Source organism: Balaenoptera acutorostrata, chromosome 5 (assembly GCF_949987535.1).
Source record: "Balaenoptera acutorostrata chromosome 5, mBalAcu1.1, whole genome shotgun sequence".
NCBI classification, from domain to species: domain Eukaryota; kingdom Metazoa; phylum Chordata; class Mammalia; order Artiodactyla; family Balaenopteridae; genus Balaenoptera; species Balaenoptera acutorostrata.
This window is the reverse complement of record NC_080068.1, coordinates 105,789,005-105,810,817: the sequence shown is the minus strand read 5'-3', so window position 1 is coordinate 105,810,817 and position 21,813 is coordinate 105,789,005. Positions and strand designations below refer to the sequence as shown.

Sequence of the window (21,813 nt, the reverse complement as noted above, 5' to 3'; positions counted from 1 at the left end):
CACACACAGCAGCTCCACAGCCCGGCCGTACCTTGATGACCCGCAGAGGTTTGCTGGGGTTGTTTTTGTCCAGGTAATTGATGTAGCCGGATAGGGAGATGCTGAGGAGGTGGTCCTTCTGCCACAAGCAGCCCAGCTGCTGGTCCAGAACGTTGGAGCCCATGGTAAACGTGTTGACAACAGAGTTCACATTGATGTCCCAAATTTTAGAGGTTTTGTCTCCGGAAGCAGAAAGCAACTGGGTGCTATCGGGACTCCAGCTGATCTACTCAAACAAACGGTGGTCATGGGTCAAGCATTCGAGGGGGAAGAGACTCAGACAGCAGCTTGTCCACAGCCCCCATTTCTGAGCAGGGAGGACGGCCCAGAAGGTGGTGGGACACACCAGGGCAAGGACAGGACAAGCATCCTGGCCACTGGCCTCTCCAGGCCACGTCACCGTGTCCCATGTGACCCTGAAGGTCTCTGCCACTGCCCCCACTTCTAACCCCTCATCTCAAGCTTCCAACTTTTGACCCTGAAGGTCTCTGCCACTGCCCCCACTTCTAACCCCTCATCTCAAGCTTCCAACTTTAACACGTGTGTACAGATGACAATAAACGCAGACACGGCCCGACCACAACCACAGACCAAGTTGTGAACGCGGACCCATACTTACAGCATAAATGCCGCCGTCGTGAGCCTTGCTTCCTCCCAGTGCACACACTTTCTCTCCCGTCTTCCCGTCATAGATGTAGATCTGGCAGGAAACACAAATAGATGAGGATCACGCGTGCGTGTGTGAAGGCCCAGCAGTTAGCACGCTAAATGAGCTCCTGCTACTCCTCCCTGCTCCACCATCAAGAGGGTGGCATCCACCACGATGAAGAGTGGCCCCCGCTTGCCGCAACTAGAGAAAGCCCTCGCACGAAACGAAGACCCAACGCAGCCAAAAATAAATAAATAAAAAATCCTTCCCTCTACTTTAAAAAAAAAAAAAAAACAGGGTGGCATCAAGACTGTGGCTCTTGGGCTTCCCTGGTGGCGCAGTGGTTGAGAATCTGCCTGCTAATGCAGGGGACACGGGTTCGAGCCCTGGTCTGGGAAGATCCCACATGCCACGGAGCAGCTGGGCCCGTGAGCCACAATTGCTGAGCCTGCGCGTCTGGAGCCTGTGCCCCGCGACGGGAGGGGCCGCGATAGAGAAAGGCCCGCGCACCGCGATGAAGAGCGGTCCCCGCACCGCGATGAAGAGTGGCCCCCGCTTGCCGCAACTGGAGAAAGCCCTCGCACGAACCGAAGACCCAACACAGCCAAAAATAAATAAATAAAATCAAGTAAAAAAACTTTAAAAAAAAAAAAAAGACTGTGGCTCTTACAAAAAAGAATCTAAAAAATAGATGAGTTTTGAGCTCCTTTAAAAGGAGAGAGATGGAGAGACGGGTCTACCATGCTTTGAGGACAGAGCCCCTTAACTGAGCTGCATCCCAGGAGGGGGAAGGAGGGAGCTGTATGTACATCGAGACCAGCTTTACTAAGTCTGCCTGTTTTGAACCATCGCAGAGGACCGAGAGACGAACCCCTCCCTCCAGGACCCCCAGCCCTCACCTGACCGTCGGCCCCGGCTGTGGCAAATCTGTTCCCATCAGGAGAGAACCGCACACAGTTGACGAAGCGGCTGTGGTCCTGCAGGAAGTGGGACAGTTATCCGGTGACAGGCAGTTCAGGAAAGCTCTCTATGCACCATGCGGTCCACAACCACCATGCGTGGGGATGCCGGTCCACGGAAGACTTTAGAACTCAGCGTGAGTCCCAGCCCGCCCACCGTGGCCGGGTGCATCTCTGCCTGGACGGCCTCCCTCGCTGTGATGTGCTCCCTGAGCTCCGCAGACAGAAACGTCCCCCACCCACCCTCCAGCCCTGGAAGGGGGCTCAAGGCCGGAACCCTTATGCTTATGAGGCCGGGACCGTGAGGCCTCATCCCCGAGCCCCCAGGGCCTGGCCCGGGCCCAGCACACGGCAGGTGCTCAGTGGGCATTTGCTGAACGAACTGAGGTTTTAAAGAAATTAGACAGTGGTGATGACCTTTGTGGGAACAAGAGTCTGAGTGACTGAGGAGACGTGACCTCCAGGGACGATTCCGTTACCTGAATAAGTAAATGAACTCATTCTTTCCTCAGTCAAGAAGGGTCTGCATCAGAAAATGATCCTCTGAAGACCCCACCAGCCACCCATGCAAAGCCCGGCTGCTCTCCCACCCCACCTACAAGCACGCATGAAGCGTTAGCTATCAACTCTCCTAAAGGTACGCGGGGTTAACTGCCCCTGCAGCCATGGGCGCCCAACCTGCAGGGAAAGCAATTCAACTCAAAGTGCATCACCTGCACCCACCAAGGTAAACCACCAACAATTTTAAAACAGGAGCTGCTGGGGTGATAGGAACTGCATGTGTTTGACTGTGTAACGTTATGGGTTGACTTGTGTCCTGAATAGGTAGGTTGACATCCCAGTACCCGTCAATGTGACCTTATTGGAAACAGGGTCTTTATAGGTGTACTCAAGGTGAGATGAGGGCCTTAGCGTGAGCCCTGATCCAACACCACTGGTGTCCCTATGGGAAGAGGGAGATTTGGACTCGGTGCAGACACAGGGAGACCACGTGAAGAGGGAGGCAGAGCCTGGGTTATCCCCCCCACGGCCAAGGCCTGTTTTGCCTTCTTGGTTTCTTGGGTACACCTATCCTGCTCCTATGGCCGAGCTTTCCTGCTCTAAGGTTTGTGTTCTGAGCTGGAGGATGGCCATTTCCCAGGAAGCGCGCAACGCATCAAAAGGAAAGATCTTTCCAAACTGGGATCTCTCAGGCCCTCTGACTGTTCTTCCCCCATGACTGTCACTCACCCATCATCCTACCACCTCGAGGGGCCCTGGGGAGCCTCGGGCACTTTTCCTTCCACAGGTGACAGCCCCGGCCTGGAGAGGCGGGGTTCTGAGAGCCCAGGTCTACAGTTTCTCGTCCAGAGCTCTCTACTCGAGCGAGCTGGCTCTGGGCCCTGCACAGGAGGCAGGCAGGCCGGGCGAGGAGCCACCCAGGTCAGATCCGTAACTCCTCAGGCCCACTGCCACCGTTCTGCCATCGCCACAGCTGCGAGGGAGCCAGCTGCACAGCGAGGGCCCGGGGCCCTCTGTCCCTGGGGTGGTTCGGAGCTAGCGGTGGGAGGGCTTCTCAATCCCCCCAGAACCACCCTGTGGGAAGGCGAGGACGGGCAGGCAGACACAGCTCCTCCTGGAGGACGTCAAAGGAAAAGCTCTTAAGTGACAAAACCTCCCACGCAACTGCACCAACGTCTGGTCCTCTCGTCCTGACCTCCACTGGCTGACCCGGCCCTGCTGCTCCGGGGGAGGAGGCTGGGGCTGGCTCCCTGGGACGGACTGAGCCCCGGCCAGACCCCCCGAGAACCGGGATGCCGAGAGCTCCCCTGGGTACAGCAGACCACGGGGCCGAAGCGGGGTTGCGGTGGGGGGCGTGAGGAACACGCTGTGAACCACAGGGACCCTCGGCTACCCTGCAGTTCCGACTCGCCAAACTCCAGGTACAGTGGTTCCCTGAGAGAACAGGACCGGCCCCCCTACACACCCAGCTCAGGGGTCAGGGTGCCCCAGCGGGGCAGCACAGACATCAGGCCAGAGCCACCCGGCTTACGCCACTGCCCCCCTTCCCTGCCCGCCTGCCCCCCTCTGCGCCCCTGATGCTACAGGGGACATCACACGTGTGGACATGTGTCTGTCGTCCGTCTCCCCACCGGGTGCAGGCTGCCCTTCCCCAGGCCCAGAACAACACGGGCCCCCGGGGTTCAGACTGGACAGGGCAGACGCCCACCCTGGGGACCGGGCGCTGCGGCTTTAGAAAGTTCTCCCTGTCAGGTTTTCTTGCAGCTTGAGCCAAGAGCCCGAATGAGCAGGAGACTGATGTCTGCTCCTGAAATAGCCCATTTAAAGGGAGGAACAGTGAGCAGCCCATTAACCAAAAAAATGAGGGCTAAAAATAGCCTGGTCCACAGGGAGGGGAGGCCAGAGGACAGGAAGGAACGGGCTTGGGGAAATATCATGGGGCGGTTCAGATGACTGGGCTGGGCTCCTGGCCCCCGTCCCTGCTAACCGTCCCACTATGCGGGCACAGCGCCACTCCACGCGGCCACCTCCTGGGGTGGGGCTGTCCCGCCCGGCCTCAGTCACAGCCAAGCGGAGCTCTGGCGGGAACCTCCCCACCGTAATCACCCCCCAACCCTGTTATCACCTGTCCCCCCCATCATTACCTCCCCCACCCTGTCATTACCCCTCCCCCTCACCACTGAGAAACCTGAGATGGGAGCAATTAGCAACCATTAGGTAATGCACCAAAGTCCACGTCACTGACAGGGACGCAGCGCCACTGGGCGCCACGGCCTGACCAGCCCGCCAGCTCAGGTGTCCCTGGGAGCCCTCCCGGCTCCACCAGCCTCAGCTGTGCCCTGCTGTGCCCTGCAGCAGGACTCCTACCCTCACGCTGAAATGCCCTGTGCCCACCTGCCGCGCTCCCTCGACACAGGCTTGGGGAGGGACAAGCAGTTCAGACGCCCGTGCCCACCACCCGCTGCCTTACCGAGAGCAGCGTGTGCCTCCACGGTCCGCACTCCAAAAGTGGGCTGTCCACCCTGACCTGGAACGCTGCCTCGCCCTCCTTCAGGCCACCGCGCCCTCCCAAACCGGGCTCCCTGTTCTCTCTGCGAGGTCCTCCCGTAAAGTGCCGGGAAGGGCAGCACCGCATCCCTCGCCCTGCCTTTCCCGTCACCCAGCACAGATCTGCCTGCCCAGTTACCCCTTTCCCCTGGAGAAGGAGGACCTGAGGAAGGGATGAAAGGCTCCTTCTAATCCTCTTTGGGCCACTGACCATCCACGGAGCTTTGCCGGGTCACTCCCTGCCATCGGCTCAGGAGTTCACCGGGAAGGAGACCGACGCTGCTGACCTCCCGGCACAACCACCGCAGACGCACACACAGCTTTTTGAAAAGCCGGCACGGGGGCCGGGTGAGGGGTGTGTGTGTGTGTGTGTGTTGGGGCCAGTGCAAGGTGGGCACCTGATACACACCTCAACTCAAACTTCTGTTTTCTGCCCTGTTGTAAGGACACAGGAAACAGGAAAAAAACAACCAGAAAACCTTGCATTTTAGAGCTCAAATTTTACTTGTCTAGGAAGGTGATACTTGTAATAACAGCAGAGACAGAGATTCCTAGAAGGAAGTGTAACTCCCCATTAGGTGACGTGTGAGACACACAGGTGACAGGTTGCGCAGCCCACCTGGACGGAGGAGGGAAGGCCAGGCGTCCCCTTTGCTGCCAGGTGCGGCTGGGTGACCTGCTCTCAGAGGCTTGGGCAGATGCAGCAGGTAGTTTCCAGTCCAGATCACACGGTCACAGACTGACAAGCAGGCCCAGGGCAAATAAGGGTCCTGACACTTGTTGCTCTGAGCGATCATTTCACCAGACACACACTATCCCACGTACTGTGGACACAGCCCTCAGAGGCGCCCGCTCCAGGAGTGTCTGCGATCACCTGGGCAGCCAACCTGCTCACCTGACAGAGGAAGACGCAGAGGCTGGAGAGACAGAAACTCGCCCAAGGCCATAGCGGGCCAGGCGCACAGACACACAGGTGAGCTAGAGACGCTTAGTGGGGCCTGTTACCACACATCCAGACGTGTCTATCACAGGAATGCACTCAGCAGGAAGAAGCCTCCACGGGACAGGCAAGGTCCACCTGCCCACTTCTTTTCAGGCCACCCTTAGGGCCTCAAAGGGGAACCTAAATCCCCATGCACAGGACACCAGAGGTGGACACCGTGCTGTCCATGGCCTCTGTCCCACAGCCGGTCCCCTGTGACCCTGGAGTCACTGCCCCAGGTGGGCTGGGGCCAATTCCAGGGGAAAGCATCTTCCACCTGGTGTTCCTACAGCCTCTCAGCCCATTTCAGGTTCAGGTAAACAAGGACAAAGGACCAGGCGGGAACCAGGGCAGTCCGGCTAAAGTTGGGCCATGAATCAGCTTCGTCTACACTCTCACTCTGTCAACATGAGAAGCTGGTTTAAGCTAACGAACTCATGAACAAGAAGGAAAAGCAACTGGACCCCTGCACTCAGGCCAGCAGGGTGGACGGGTGGCCTGACTCGCTCCACATGGCCGCCCCTTGTGTCTGCAATACTGCTTTCCTTCCATGCGGGGCTGAGCCTCCTTGGAGTTGTTCTGGCCTGTACTGAAATTTGGAACACCGCTTATTCCTTTTTGAGGCAGCAATTTGAACTCGACCCCTCTGTGCTCCTCACATAACCACCCCTTACCCCATGGTCCTGAACGAGGTCAAGAGGAAGGTGGCAGGAGCTGGAACGGGACGGCAGGGCAGCCCTCACGCTACAGCTTTACTCTGCGGCCATGAGGGCCTAGGGCGGGTACATGGAAAAGGCACAGGCTGATCTCAATTGTCAGCGCCTTACAGGGCTTTTCAGGTGGGTGTGGGGGACCCGAGTGTCCTCTGTCCTTCCTGCTTGAGCCAACTGAGCCTGTTAGTCTTTTCCAGCAGAAAGAAACCCAACAATTCCTCACGGACACTGAGACGTCCACCAGCATCTCTCCTGTCATCCCCACAGCTCTGCGGGGCCAGTGGAGGAGAGTCATCTTCACCCCGTTTCCCGGGGGGCCAGAGGCACGGCCAGCTGGAGGGCCGCAGAGCCACCACCTGCAGCACTGGGCTGCCACCCCATGTCCCCCATTCTTGGTCCACAGCCCCTTCTGATCTCTCGCTAGGTCCTTACACAGGAAGACCTGGGGACGAGCTGTGTGCCCACCCTGGAGACAGGTGCCTGCCAGGGCCACAGGGTGAGGGCAGCGCTCTCAAGTTAGAAAGGAAAACGGAAAGAGGAAGAACCTTTGGCCAAGTCCCCAAGTGAGCACACGGGGAGGCCTGGCAGGGTGGTGAGGGGCACAGATTCGGGCCAACTCTGGACTCGAATCCTGGTTCCATTCACCCGCCACCGAACCGCTCTGTGCAGGGTTTAACCCACATCTGCAAAGAAGAAACGAATCCTTCTGGGGGGGTGGGGACAGGGAAAGGAGCCCCGCCCATCCACAGCCCAGATTATGGCCACGTGAAGCCAAACAGAACACGTGTGGCGGGCGTGGGGAGCAGGGCTACTTCACGGGTACGAGCTGGGACGGCCTCTCGCTGCCAAGGAAACCTCCCCTCCCTCCTCCCCGGGGCGCCGTGCAGGAAGCCCAGTTACTTGACTCAGCCTGACTCAGCGGTGTCCCAGGGTACTTTATCCCACTTAAGACACACCGACCTTGAACCATGGCCTCCAACACAGTGCCACCACCTCCCCATGAGCAGCAGCCCCGGAGCCAGCCTCTGCGAGATGTGGGGTGTCGGGAGGGACTCCAGGCTGCCCACCCTGCAGGGCCCAGAAGCCAGCCAGGCCCCACTCGGTGGCCCCAGGATGAATCCAACCCCATTTCACTACAAATAGGTAACCTGGAGAGCCCCTCTGCACCCAAGCCGAGACCCACCTATGTCTGGACATGCTGCCCACGGCCCGAGTCTTGTCCCCAGGGACCCCCTGGGGACCCGCAGAGGACCGTCACCGCCTTCCCGGCCACGCCCTGCCTGCTCTTTGTGCTTCAGTGCATTGTCATCAAAGTTAACAGGACTCCTCAGCCAGCCAGTAACATTCGAGACACGTCCCCAGACCTTGGCCAACCCCAGCTCAGCCGCCTCCAGAGGAAAGAGCTGGCCGTAAAGCACCATGCATCCTCCACGCTGCAGCTCAGCGCGGTCACTTCCACCTCCACCACCGGTGCTGGCTGCCTTTCCAGTGTTTTCACAAGACAAACCGGGAGGGCAGGTTCAGAACCACGGCTGCCCCGAGACCGGCCTGAGGGTCATCTCCTGCCAGGCACCCTTCCTCGGTGCTCCAGCCTCAGACCCCAGGGCAGGAAACAAGCATCGTGGGCTGCTCTGGGCCTGCGGGCCCTGTGCACAGATCAAATCCATGGTTAAAATGCTCTCACGTCCATGTCTCCACGCCCATTGTGCAGATGGGAAAGGTGAGGCTTCGAGGGTTCAGGCACTTGCCTCAGTCAGGGAGCACGTGCAGAGCTGGGACTGAGGCCCTGCAGCCATTTGGGTTTTGCAACCCAAAACCTGTGTCACTCCACTGGGGCGTTTAGAGCACATACCCACAGGCAAAGCACCTAACTCTGCTCACCCTGTGTCACTTTACAGGTGTGACCCTGCCCTCATCATCTCTCCCGGGGAGGTGCAGGAGGGAACAAAACCAGACATCCCTGGAAGCCCACCTCCTCTGCCACTCTGGTGGCTCAGTGGATCTCAAGCTGGTACAACTAGAGGGCAGGCTGCCGCTGGGCCTGGGCTCCCCTTTCTAACAAGGCACCTCCGGGCCAGGATGCTCGCCTGGTCTCACAGCATCAGAGTTGTGCCTACTCCCACCCAGAAATACACACATCATCCCAGGGCGACCCCCGCCCCATCCTGGCATTAATGCCATGTGCCCGTGACCTTCTGCCATCAGCATCTAACAGGTCTAGACTCCACTGGCTTCACATACAAACCATAAAGTTCACCGAAAAACCACCCTCCGGAAAAGCCCACTCACGCCAATTGTGAACTTGAACTTGAATGGTGGCCCCTCAAAGAATGCGGCGCAGTTGTCGTCGCTGCCGGTCACCAGGCGGTATGGCCGGCTCTGCTTGATGTCCACGCTGTTGATGACTTTGTTGTGTCCCGTGATCTCGCCCACAGAAGAGCCGCTGTCCCACAGGAAGACGGCTCCGAACCTTTACCCAGGAGAGAAAAGTCAGTCCTGGGAAGGTCACCACGGGCAGTTGTGTTCCCAGCAGTCAGCGGGCAGTGGTGCTGGCAGGGCGGCCCTGCTCACAACTGTGCTTCATACACGCTCCCCAAAACAGCCAACACTGACGGCACCCAGGATTTGTCTGAAGGATAGGAGAACAAGCAGGAGCAGTCCCAAGTGCCTCCGGGAAGGGACTGCATGTCCATGTCTTATGGCCCAGACCCAAGGAGCCTCCCACATGAAGGTGCCTTAAAAGCACCTGCCAGGAAACACCTCGAGGCTTCATCAGTTTCACAGCAGTTTTAATGAGGGGTGGGGGGCGGGGGAGTGGATGGGGGGGTTTGGGGTTGGGCTGCGGACCAGGAAACACATCGGTTACCATCCCCTGCTAGAAAGGAGATGCTGCCTTGCTGTCAGCCAGCAGTCAACAGTCAACAAAAATGTACTGTTCGGGTTACCATTTGTGACTGAATGAAAAGGAATTAAGACCAACAGGAATGACTTGAAGAAAAGCTATGGAAGAATGAACACCTATCAGAACACACATTAAGAGGAGCCTCTAGGTAAGGGAAACAAAGATATGTGTCTGCCAAGTACAAGTGATTGAGGGCGGCAGAGGTGCCGGGGAGGGAACCCTGACTGCACTCGGAATAAGACACCTGGGTTGCGGTACTGACCCTGCTGGTCACTGGCCCCGTGAGTGCAGCAGCCCCCCAGGGCCGCCCACCCAGCGTCCTGTCGCCCCCTCCTCCCTCCTCAGTAAGGTGGCCATGGGGGTGCCCAACTAGGGAACACATCCGGCCTCACTCTCGGCAGGTGTGGTCGTGGCGTTGCTGCTGGGAGGGACCCCAATAACACTCTTAGGAGCTGCATCGCTTTCACCTGCTCCCTTTCCTGCTTCCTGCTGCCTGGAATGTGGGCGGGACAGCTGGGGTTCTGGGAGGTGAAGGGCCAAGGACATCAGATCAGAGAAGGTGCCTGGGCCCGGAGACAAACCCTGGGGGTTCCCCGTGGTTACGTGTGGCTTTCCGTTGTGTGTTGCCGAAGCCCACCCTGAAGGAAGCCCAGCACCCACAGGACTCAACGCACACCAGTCCAAGCTGCACCGACGTCACCGCACCCCTCCCACCGGGGGCGTGCGGGAAAGAAAGCAAAGCAAGGGACACAGGCAGGAGGGGCCGAGGCCAGACTCACTTCTCCCTTCCTTCCCCGACCACTGCGATCCTCTTACTGTCTTCTGTCCAAGCAATGTCCTTGATCTTCCCAGCGAAAGGCTGATACTCATACTTCAGGAGGTGCTCCTTCTGCGTGGTGTCCCAGATCCTCAGCTTCCCAGATACATCTGCGGACACAACGGGGCGGCGAGAGCCACGTTCACCACTGTGCCGGGGCCACGTGGGCACAGGCATGGCCACCCAGCACCGCCCAGGGTTTTGGAGCTGGCCAGGCATAGCTGGGAGAAGGCGTGTGTGTTCCTCAGATAAACAACACCCAGCCACCGTCAATCAGAGCCTGCTGCCTCCATGAGGACCAACAGGGAGTCTCCGCATTTCTCCAGGCACCACAGGGATCTCAAGCCCTGCATGGGTGTCAGGAAGCCCAGGGACGCACGGTGGCAACCCCCCCTCTTCCCTGCCACTCAGGAAGCAGCTTGGTATATGACTATATTCCTTTCCTTGGAGGGTTATCTAACTGGCATACGGACCCCGGGCAACTTCCTTAACACTCAGGAGCTAAAGATCTTCATTTGTAAAACACGACAGTACTAGTGACACTGCATCTCCCGTACAGGGGCTGCAGTCACCAGTACAAACGAGGGCACTGCTGTGTGTGCAGCTGGGCAGCCTGGGGCATGCTGGGTCCCGCACGGGGGCCCCACCTGGGTCTGCAGGCCCCATTCCCCTCCCAGCTCCTTCCCCGCCTCAGGCAATCGGCAGCCCCTACTCGGTAGAGCGAGGCACCATCCCACCACTCGTGGCTGAGCCATGAGTGAGACCCTCTTGTGAGACACGCAGGTGGGTGCTGGAAGGAGTCTCGCTACAGGCAGAACTTGACGCCAGGCCTGTTCTCACTGCAGCATTTGCAGCGGATCGGTGATAAAGTAACACCCCCTTCTCTCCCCACCACCATCCCGTCACCAAGTTCCCAGCACCAACCCCGACACATCCCCTTCCCAACTGAGCACTGACTTCCCAAATAAGAAGGAAAAGTGGAGCATTTTAAACTAACTCTTGAGGCTAAGACCTCAGCCCCGCATAGGTCTGGGCCAATTCCCCCCAGCATGTAAGCTCGAGTTGTATCCAGGACCCTTGGCCACTTCAACACTGAATGCAAGGTCTACAGACTGTTCCAGTGGGAACAGCTTTCAACTTCTGTTCGGGTCCAGTCGAGGGTGGGCGTCAGCCGCAGACATGGCCCCTGCCCCACTCGGCTCTGTAGGCCTAAAACACCACCTACAACCACACCCACAAGAGGGGGGGATAACATGCCGCCAGAGGGCTGCTGTGACGATAAAATGAGTCAACACGTATAAAGTCTTAGACTAGCCCCTAGGACACCGCAGACACTTGTAACGAGTTAGAGTTAGTTCTAACTGTCAGTGAGTTAACTAAGGCTCTTGCAGAAGCCACTGGAGACCCCTCCCCGTGGGCAAACACGAGGGGCTCACATCCGCCGTGGCACAGATGAGATGCTAGCCTCCCTGTGAACAGCACTAATGAGGGGGTCCCGGGGGCCCTGGTCTCTGGACGAGGTCCAGCCAGACTGCCTGGCACGCTGCCCGAGGCGAGCTCCAAGGCTGACCCAAGCCAGTTAAGCCTCTTGGCTGAACAAATGGGCCAACGGGGAAAGAAAACGAAGGAGCAGAGGCCGGAGCCAGAAAAGGAGCACTGTGCGTGTGTACAGGAAGGAAACACACACTCACGCGTGTGCTCACATTCACGCACGTGCCGGGCTGTGTGGCCCCCGCGCTCAGGTCAGCCCAGGGCGCTCCACGGAGTCATGGAGGACACAGCGTCTGCAGGCACAAGGCCGAGCCCGTTCCCCTCCCCGCCCCTGGACAGCAGGGAGCCACTCTCCCCACCCCTTGAACGCAACGGGCAACCCGCTTGTACCTCCCTCAGCTCAGCCCCGCTCCAGGCCAGGCATCCTAATCATTCTCCCACTGTCTCCCTGCCCAGACCATCAGCCTCTTCTGATGGGCCCAACTCATGCATTTGATTCTTTTCGGAAGCAGCTGGGGCCAGAAACAGACAGTGGGGTGTGGAGACCAGGCGCCCAGGCCCCATCCGATGAGGGCGGCCCTGACCAGGTGCACCTGGGTACCAGGCCCTGTGCCAGGTGCTGGGGGCGCAGCACAGACCAGGCATCTGCTGGCAGACAACACACACACACACACACACACACATCCACGTACTTACAGGACAACGGAGAAAAGCACCGCAGTGCAAGGGGACAGACGGTGACAGTGGGGAAGGGGCTCCCTCCCTCCAACAAGGCCTCCTTGCACCACTGGGAACAGCTCTCCTCCCCGACAATAAGCTGCATCCAATGACCGTTCGTAGTGAGTCTGCCCCCCACCTTGGAGTGGAACGCACACCAGCATTGCTGGGGCAGCAGCGGCGGGGGCGGCCTCTGCTCACACCCGCTCTGGCTCTGCAGCCTGGTCTCTTCTCCCACGTGCCTCACCTGAGCAACCCTCACATTCTGCTCAGGGCACGGAGAACCCTATCCAGGAGAGCCTCTACTCCGCAGCCTGGGAAGATCCCCTAGAAAGGGAAATCGGGCCCAGGAATGGCTCCGCCCTGAGAACCACCACACAGGACCCAGGGGCCCCCAGGGCACAGACTGCCGTCTCATTCAGAGCTGGGGATCCAGGCCCTGGCATGGGCTCCCTCCCACGGGCCTTCCAGAAGGTTCGATCATTTTGCAGAACGTGGACCAGCCAGACTTACAGGGATCTAAAGACTCGCAGATCTGAGGCTGGAAACCGGTCTGGGAGTGACTGCAGGGTTCCCGAGGTACCGGGACCCCTGCCCTCAGGGACCCCAGCCCCACCCCGGGCACACCGGGTGCCGGGTAACCCACTTAGCCAGAGGGCACAGCACCTTCTCAGCTCCAAACCCTGCACACCACACTATTTTTATTTTTAGCCCAGAGCCCTAATCTATGCAGTAAATGTTTTGTGGCCTTTGTTCCATTCAAAGGGCCAGCTCGCTAGAAACATAAAATACACCGCCCACGCCTGCCTGCAGCCCAACCTCCCTCACTTCCCCCACCAAGTCAGGGCGCTTGTACGAGAGGAAAACGTCAGATGGAGCCTTTACTTCTGTGGACTGTCCTTTGCAACGGTCTCTGCGCCAGCATTTGAAGACCGTGATTCCTGTCTGGTTAAACTACCTGCCTGGGGACCAGAGGGCAGGCCTGGGCTTGTGAGTGATTCAGCAGCCAGGCCACGGCTCAAAGAGCAGCCAGGGAAGCTGTGCCAACCACACTTCTCTCCTGAGAAGACACGGTTTTAAAAGGCACCAGGCCCCAATCATGGCACTTTAAATGAAGGGGAGTTTTGCTGGCAGGCAGGGCTGGGGGGCGGGGAAATCACAGGGCTAGAGTAAATCGTAGGATATAAATTAGAGCAAGTTTTACAGATGGAGTCAGAGTAGGTGTAAACATAAAAATCATGAAGTGACCACTTTGTGCCCTTCACACACAACCCCGGGCAGCCAGCATTAGCCGTCAGCCAGCACGCCTGTCACCCTGGTGTGTCCGGGCATTCAGTGACAGACACCACGGTCCCCTGTGGTGCCCACCAGTGCCAGGGCTGCCCCAGGCATTGTACATGCATTGCTGCACTGGGTCCTCCCCAAACCGATCTGGTGGGAACTAACAGTTCCAGTTTACAGAAGAGAAAATTAAGGCCCAGGAAGGTAAGTTATTTAAGGAAGGCTGCACAGCTAGGAAGGGGCGACCCCTTCAGGGACAGGTCTGCACTGCCTGCCATGCAGGGAGTGAGGCACTGTAGACAAACGGCCCTCCCCCACTGGCCGTTAGTTCTTTCAGCAATTTGCTCATTTCTGTCACTCTCCAGGGAGGCTGACGAGGCCCACATCAGCTCACCCACCTGGCTCTTCATGGGGCCTGAGACCAGGCTGGACACAGGCAAGGCAGCCAACATCTGCTGAGTGCATGAATGAACGAATGGGAGACTCGCGGTCTAACACACGCTAACTTGTGTGCCTCCCTTTCTCATCTGTAATAGTAAAAAACCAATCTCAAAAGAATCGGGTGAATAGAGCATCCTACAATGTGATGAGCTCATGTCCCTCCTCTTGCCCAGCCTCCCACTGAGCCACACAAAAGCCCGGCTGGATGGAGCCAAGGCCCTGACCACCAATGGAACAAGTGCTTGCCTGAGGCTGGCGGTGTGCTCGGTACAGGAAACGGAACAGCAAAAGGTGACACGAGACAAAGCTACAAGTCAGAAACACACACACACAAACAAAATGGGCTCCAATACATCACGGTACAGCTGCCCGCAGAGGCCTCCAGCCAACCTCACATGAGCATCTCCCCTGACCTCCGAGTTGGAACCAGCCGGAACACGGCCAGCTAGAGTTCTGGAAAGGGGCTTTTTGCTGGCTTACACTTTCCTTGTCAGCCCCAACTGAAACTCATCACGTTCACCCCACCTGCCATCCCCACGCTCCTTGAGGGTCTTCCCTCTTCCTCCCTGCCTCCTCCACCCACCACCCTCCCAAGCCAGGCGCCCAGCTTGGCCCCAGGACTGGGGCGGCGGTGGGGGGGCACACCACATGGACCAAGGAGCCATGCGTGAGGACAGACAAGTACCTCCAGAGGCGATGTAGAATCCGCTGGGCGCGTACTTGGCCACCACCACCTGATGGGCGTGCTCCGTGTAGATGTCAGCAATGGCCGGGTTCTGCAGGGAGGAGACCGGAATGAACACAGGGAACCAAGAAGCAGGCAAACTGCTTTCCGCTCTCGCTCTCCGGATTAATGGATTTGGGTGGGAAAATGACATACACACCCCGCCCTCACACACACACACAAAACCTCCATAAAAAAATCCCAGAGGTATACTTACCTGCCTGGGTGATAGAATTCTAGGTAGTTTTTAACTCTTGTATAAAATTCGAGGTGATTTTCTTTCCTTTGTCTGCTTTTCCTTACTTGCCAGAGTACAAGCAAATATGTATTTGTGAAATATACACAGGAAATACAAGTTTCGTTAGAAACTTAGAAAAAATTAGAAAAAAACTATGACTCTCATTTTCTCCCACTTTGGGGAGCTGCCGGCTGCTGCTGCATTCTCTGAGTCCAGTTCCCCCAAAGCGGGTCTCCCCTGTTCAGAACCAACTCTATCACAGGCTTCCAGGCAGTGTCTGACCCGAACCAGAGCCTTTGGCCTGGAGGTGCGGCAACAGAGGGGCAGGCCGCCAGGAGCCTCTCCTCGTCCAAATCCCTCGTTTGGGAAACTGCCTTCTGTGGCACAAATCCAAGGCTGGCTGGACTCTGCAGCAAGAACAGGGCCAGCATCTGGGACCAGGAGCATCTCTGCTACTCAGCAGTTTGGTTTCAACATAGAATTTACTCTAAGTAGATCAGGCACTCCCTCCACCCCTGCACACACAACCAAGGGTTCTCAGCAAACCTGGAGCACATGCTGAGATGCTCTCCATCTGTCTGCACAGCCGAGCCTTCTCCCAGGAGGGAAGAAAGACGGAGCCATCTAATCCCTGATACCCGTTGACAGCTTTCCGCGAGCCAAATGCCCGTGGGAAAGAGGCAGCTTCCCACAGGCTGTGGACACATCGGGTCCCAGGGAGGCTGCTGCAGGTACACCTAACCTGACCCCCAGCTGACACCACCTCTTACGACTACCACGCTGTCTCCCCGCTCCCGCCCTCCTTATGCCCCTCGACAAGGTCAGAGGCCTGGACTCTTCTCAGCCTCCCGGCCACGGGATCCCCCCCATCCCACCAGAGTAAGCCCGGAGAAGCGCCCCCTAAGTTCTAGCCCCGGCAACCACACTCCTGCCTTTCCTGTAAGCCCCCTGTCTCCGTAAATGCCGTGCCCTCGCCAGCAACACCACTCCCTGCCTGCTAACACCCACTTATCAGGCCTAAGTGAGGAGAAATCTGCGCGAAGCCTCCTGTGCTTCTCTCTCCTGTGCTTCCAAAGCAGTTCACACGTCCCCAAGGCAGTTATGACACATACCAGTCCCTGGCCTTCTTGCCCCTCTCCTCCAGCTTTTCTTTGACCTGCTTCATGTGCATTTATCTCTTTAGCCATCACAGCAGCTGGCAAATAACAGATGCTCAATAAGTGTTTTTTGGGGGGAAAAAAGTTTACATAGTCCTTTTCCCCCTAGGACTTAACACTTAGCATCGTAAGATATAGTATGTATGTGGTTCATAAATTAATCCATTGCAGAATAAACATTTGTTTAATGAAATTAGAAATATATCAGGCATCCAAAGATATCCTGAATGGCAAACAGGCACATGAAAAAGCGCTCAATGTCGTCAGCCTTTTGGGAAATGCAAATCAGAACTACAATGAGAAACCATGACATACTCACTAAAGTCAATAAATTAAGACTGATGTCACCAATGTTGGCAAGGATGGGTGGGGTACAGTCTGGAATGCTTATATATTGCTGGTGGGAATGGAAAATAATACAGCCAAAAAATAGTTCAGCGTATTATTTATAAACATACACTTATACAAAAACGCAGCAATCGCACTCCTAGGTATTTGTCCAAGAGAAAAGTGCATGTCCACAAAAAGACACACATGGCTGAAGGTTCGTGACAGCCCCCAAGTGGAAACAACCCAAACATCCACCCACAGGTGCCTGGAGAAGCAAACCGCACCGTTCATCCAGCGGAATACGACTCGGTCAACAGACAGCAACAAACTGCTAAATCCCCTCAACCACAGGAAGGAGCCTCGAAAGCCTACGAAAGTGACAAAGCCAGACGCAAAAGAGAACACACTGCATGGTTCCTTTCTGATCAAAGTCTAGGAAAGGCAAGCCCACTGTGACAGGAAGCAGGTAGGGGCTGCCAGAGCCTGGGGGGAGGATGGAGAGGCTGACAGAGTGCGAGGGGCAAGAGGGTGCTTTTGGGAGTAACTGGAACGTTCTGTATCATGATCATGGCGGTGGTGATGGGACAGTACCAATTTGTCAAAACTCAAGTTGTGCACTTAAAACGGATGGATTTTATTGTACCTAAATTACACCTCAATAAAATGATGGCCCCCAGGATCCATTAAACGCCCGTCTAACCCAACCTGTCCCTGCCCAGGTTAGTTCTTTGTACCCGAACATTCTAACAGAGACAACTTCCCTCACAGAGAAGCTGGCAAAAGCGGTCTGTGGCCAGGCCGCCACAAAGGCTCTTGTTCAGTCGTCCATTTCGAGGCTGACCGAGGACTCTCACACCCACACGTGGGCACTACGGATGGGAAAGCCATCCCTCCGAGGGCAATGCCCACGCTGGATGTACAGCCTGGCACTGCCCTTAGAGGGTGAGTGGGTGGCTGGTGGAAGATGTGTGAGCAGCCGCTTTGGGAGGAAGTTCTGCCCCTAAAAATCCTCCCCCTAAATGGTCAGGGTGAGTGAAACCCCAGGGTCCTCCCTAGCAGGCTCGGCCTCCTAGCAGGCTCTGGGCTGGATGAGACAGCACCTCGTCTGTATTCCCAATACAACTGGGCCAAGTTCTCCAGGCTGAACGTAAAGAACATAATACATCCGATCAGCAGCAACCCCTCCCTGCTGCTCCGCACACAGGGAGGCCGGCTACTTGAGCCAAAGATGATGCCTCCCTGTGCCCAACGTGTCCACTGCAGGCCAGGCTCATCGCAGACCAGCAGGGTCAGGACCCAGACCCTCAGAGCGGGCAGCAGTTCTTCCTCTCCCCCCTCCGCGGTCTCCAGGGAGAACAGGATTTGGGGTGTGCAGTTTATCTGGGGAAGCACTCGGGAACGGGGAATGAGACAGGAAGGGGAGGAAGCCAACTCCAGGAGCCACAGGGAGACCTTCAGAGCGGGGCTGGGTTTTCTGCCCTGCCAGAGGGTGCGAGGCTGGGGTGCCCCTCCCCTGGGACTTCCCTCCTGCCCTGCCCCCATCAGGGGACAAGGGACTTCAGGCAGAAACCAGGAGGAAGCCCTGGCATTTGAGGCCCGTGGGTGCCTAGCAGATGTGGGCGGAGGCACGCAGAGCCCGTGAAAACCTCCTGTCATCTCACCGAGACCCTAGGCTCACCCCAGCCCTGCCCCTCACCCTCTACCCTGGGACTGTCCCTGCCCTGCCCCCCACCTGTGACCCCACCCCGCAGGCCTGCCCCAGCCCCGTCCCATCTTCTGCAGCAGCTCTCAACCGCACCTGTCTTTCCACCCCAGCCAGATGCCATCCAGTTCTTCCTGCCCCTCCTGGGACCGGGACAATATCGTGACAATGTCGTTCCAACTGACCCCTCTGCCTTCCATTGATCTGCCAGGCTCTATGTCGCAACTCTGATCGCATCATTGCAGAGGGCTGGTTCAGGGCCCAGCGGTGCAGGTGCCTTGGAGGAGGAGGCTGTTCCCACCTCCCACCTGTGCGCGGAGCCCCCGCCCAGCAGCAAGCTAAGCAATCTCCCTAGACACCTTTCCACAACACAGGGGGGGAAATCACTAAAAGAGCCCCTCAAGGCTCTCTCACATTCCTTTGTCCTGAGGCTCAGGTGCTGAGGTCAGAGGTCACCACCACACTTTACAGGTAAGGTTAAGGGGTGGCTCCGGCCACAGGGCATGGCGGCTTGCCACGGCACACCTGGCCGCCTGTGAACCCAGTGGACATGTCAGGGATCGGGAAGGCCGCCCGACCACTGAAGCTGCGGGACACAGCACTGCAGAGGCCTCCGCGCTCTTCTAGAGCAGCTGACGGTCCCTGGCGGCCTCCAGAGAAGGACCCAGGCCTCCTCCAAACCAGGCAAAGTGAGCACGACCTTCAGGAGGATTAAGTTTCCAGAGCACTGGCTTTCTAAACACACCCAGTTCCTAAAAGCAGGCGCTGGTAGTGGGACCTGTGCGGCAAACACGGCTTGCAGGGCCCTCTGCTCACCGGCGACGAGGGCTCAACTCGAGTGACTACAGAGCGACCCGGCTGCCAGGCAGCTCCACAGACCTCTGCGCTTCCAGACCTGCAGGTCCGAACCCAGAGGCTCAGCATGATCACAGTGCCTCAGAGGGTGGTGAGAACACACCAAGTACTGTACATTCACTCCTCCACACCTTCACCTCCTCTGGGCTGGCCCAGGGTCCAGCAGTGAACCCGTGACTTCATGCACACGGCGATCGGCCTGCCCTGCTCAACCTTCAGGGCTCCCTCTCACCCAGAGGAACGCAGCCATACATTTGGACCTAACGGTCCAAAGTCCATTTCCCATTCCGCCCTCCTCCCTCCTCTATCAGATCGCTAGCTGTGACACTCTTCCCTTTATCTGCCTCAGTCTGGAATATCTTCCCTACTTCCCGGTCCCAGATAACCTTCTCCTAATTATCTTTTAACCTCAGGCAAAGGTTACCTCCTCCAAGAAGCCTTCTCTGATGCTCCAAGCTGGAAATATTTCTCCCAGCCCAGAAAGCCCACACTACCTTCCCTAACCTCCCTCCCCACTGCCTTTATTACTTTCTACCTTGGACTACATGTCATTCTTATACCCACAAAGCTTCCCACAGAGGGCAGGGCCCAGGTCTGATTCACCACTTCTTCCAACCTCCATGCACTTGTATTCCCTGTCTAGACTCCCCCCATCTCTGCTGTCTCAATGCCCTTCCTGGAGAACTCTTACTCACCCTCCAAACCCAACTCAAAAGTGCCCTTTCTCCAGAAGCCTTCGCTGCGGCTCTGTGGCACAGCTGGTCCTTCCCTCTTGTTCCCAAAGCACTCAGGACACACTTCTTTAGAAGCGTGAATGTTACACTTAGAATGTTACCTACTGGGGTTCTTCAATCACCCTTGTTGACACTTTGGGCTGCAGGACAGCCCTGTGCATTGTGGGATGTTTGGCAACACCCCGGCCTCTACCCACTAGATACCAGTAGCACAAAAATGTCTTCAGACATTGCCAAGCATCCCTCAGCAGGGTGGGAGCGGGGGCAGAACCGTTTCACTGAGAACCACTGATCTAACCTTGGGCACTGTGGCTGCGGGCAGGGCTCGGCAAGATGGAATGTGTGTGGGCAACACCAAGACCGAGGATCGGGGATTGGATGAACCAGCTGATGATGCCTTCATCTTTGAGCAGCTTCCTAATCGGCCTCCCTCCCGCCTCACATCTCAGATACAGAACCAGTTCTCTACTGACTTGACCGCACTGCTTATCTGCTGAAACTTTTCATGGTCCTGGTGGCCTCCGGTCAGGGCCGGGCTGTCTCAGAGCCGCCCGGCCCCCAGCACCAGAGCCCCGCACCCTCTCCTGCCTGCCTGTCGCTCCCCCCCACCCCAGTGCTCCAGCCACAAAACTCCACAACCTGTGCGTGGCCCTCTCGCCACCCCCTCTCCACTGACTGGTCCCTTCCTGGGCCCCCAGGCACGTCTCCTCCTCTCAGCATCAGTCCCGTCTGAGTGTCGGTTTCCCTGGGAGACTGCAAGCTCCCTGAGGACAGGCTTTTGCTGGGCTGTCTCCGGAACTAGGCATGGGCTCCACTCGGCTCCGGGGCCTTCTCGGACCCCCAGCTTCCTCAGTGCTCTCCTTGCCCTGGACCCCACACGTGTGCTGCCTGCTGACTTTCTGTCCAGGCGGTAAGCAAACACGCCACTTCCTCCTGTCACCCGGGGGCCCGTTTCACTCCCACCCAAGGCAGCGAGCTCCGCTCAGGCAGGGCTTCGGTGTCTGCGCTCCCCGTGGGGCCGGCGGCCATCCCGGGCACGCGGCAGGGACTCGGAGGCACGTGCAATGGGACAGAAGGGACGAGGTCAGTCCTTCTCCAGCCATCTGTCCCTTCACGTACAGACCCCTCCCCCATCTGAAGGGGACGCACAAGTGGCCCTTCTGCGCACGATTGGCAGCAGATCATTCTGCGTGAAACTCAGCACTCAAGTTCAACATCCCCCAACCTGGTTTATACTCTGACCAAAGAGATGAGCCCACTGATCCTGTGCCTGGAAGCAAAGCAACGTCAAACTGCTACAAACACTGCACTCCCTGGAGTTTAACTTTATATAAATCATTTTTTCCAAATATATACACACACACACAAATGTGTATGTATACGCATATATATGTGTGTGTGTGTGTATATATATATATATATATATATATATAATATATATATTAGTCCTGGAATTTAGGGACTGGATATTTTAAAATGCAAGCCCCAAACTTGCCCTTGTAGCAAATCTGCTGGCTGCTTCTGACAGTGGAGGGGCCTCTGCCGGGAGGCTCACTTGCCAAAGCTGTTTTACAGGGAAGTGATCCTGGGCAGTTCAGAATATGAAGAGGCTCCTTCATAGCCACTGGGAGGAACCTTCCCAGACTACATAGCGGGCAGTGGGCAGGGGTGATGCGGGCCTAGAGTTAAGAGCGTATCAGGGTCCCTCCTTCTGGAATACTCCTTTCTGAATGGCCACATCACTGCATGCTTTTAACTGTGGAGAATTTCCTCTCCAAGGTGTGGCAATCGGATGTGTTGAAAGAAAATAGATAAGAAACACTCTTTTCTACCAGCTTAAGAAGTGCCGTTATGCTGAGTTCACAAAACAACTTTTAAGGAAACAAAGTGAATGACGGCCGTGGCTCCGAGTGGAAGGTCAGCAAGGGTCTGATACCTGCTTGGTGTTAATAAAGGTAGATGCCACACAATTTAGGTCCAGCAGGCTGAACCAGGCTAAGCCTTTCTTACTTCCATGCAGTAAAACCTTTAGTG

At 57.0% G+C, this 21,813-nt stretch overlaps 1 protein-coding gene across 1 annotated transcript in view; it reads right to left on the bottom strand.

Annotated features, from left to right (window-relative positions):
* Nucleotides 1-21,813, bottom strand: part of WDR1 (WD repeat domain 1) — a 40,166-nt gene that overhangs the window by 14,639 nt on the left and 3,714 nt on the right. The window contains exons 3-8 of the mRNA XM_057546699.1: nucleotides 14,725-14,815; nucleotides 10,072-10,219; nucleotides 8,680-8,860; nucleotides 1,588-1,665; nucleotides 659-739; nucleotides 32-265 (exon numbers count right to left, since the gene is read on the bottom strand). Of these exons, the coding sequence (XP_057402682.1) occupies nucleotides 32-265; nucleotides 659-739; nucleotides 1,588-1,665; nucleotides 8,680-8,860; nucleotides 10,072-10,219; nucleotides 14,725-14,815 (813 nt within the window). The remainder of the gene's footprint in view (nucleotides 1-31; nucleotides 266-658; nucleotides 740-1,587; nucleotides 1,666-8,679; nucleotides 8,861-10,071; nucleotides 10,220-14,724; nucleotides 14,816-21,813) is intronic.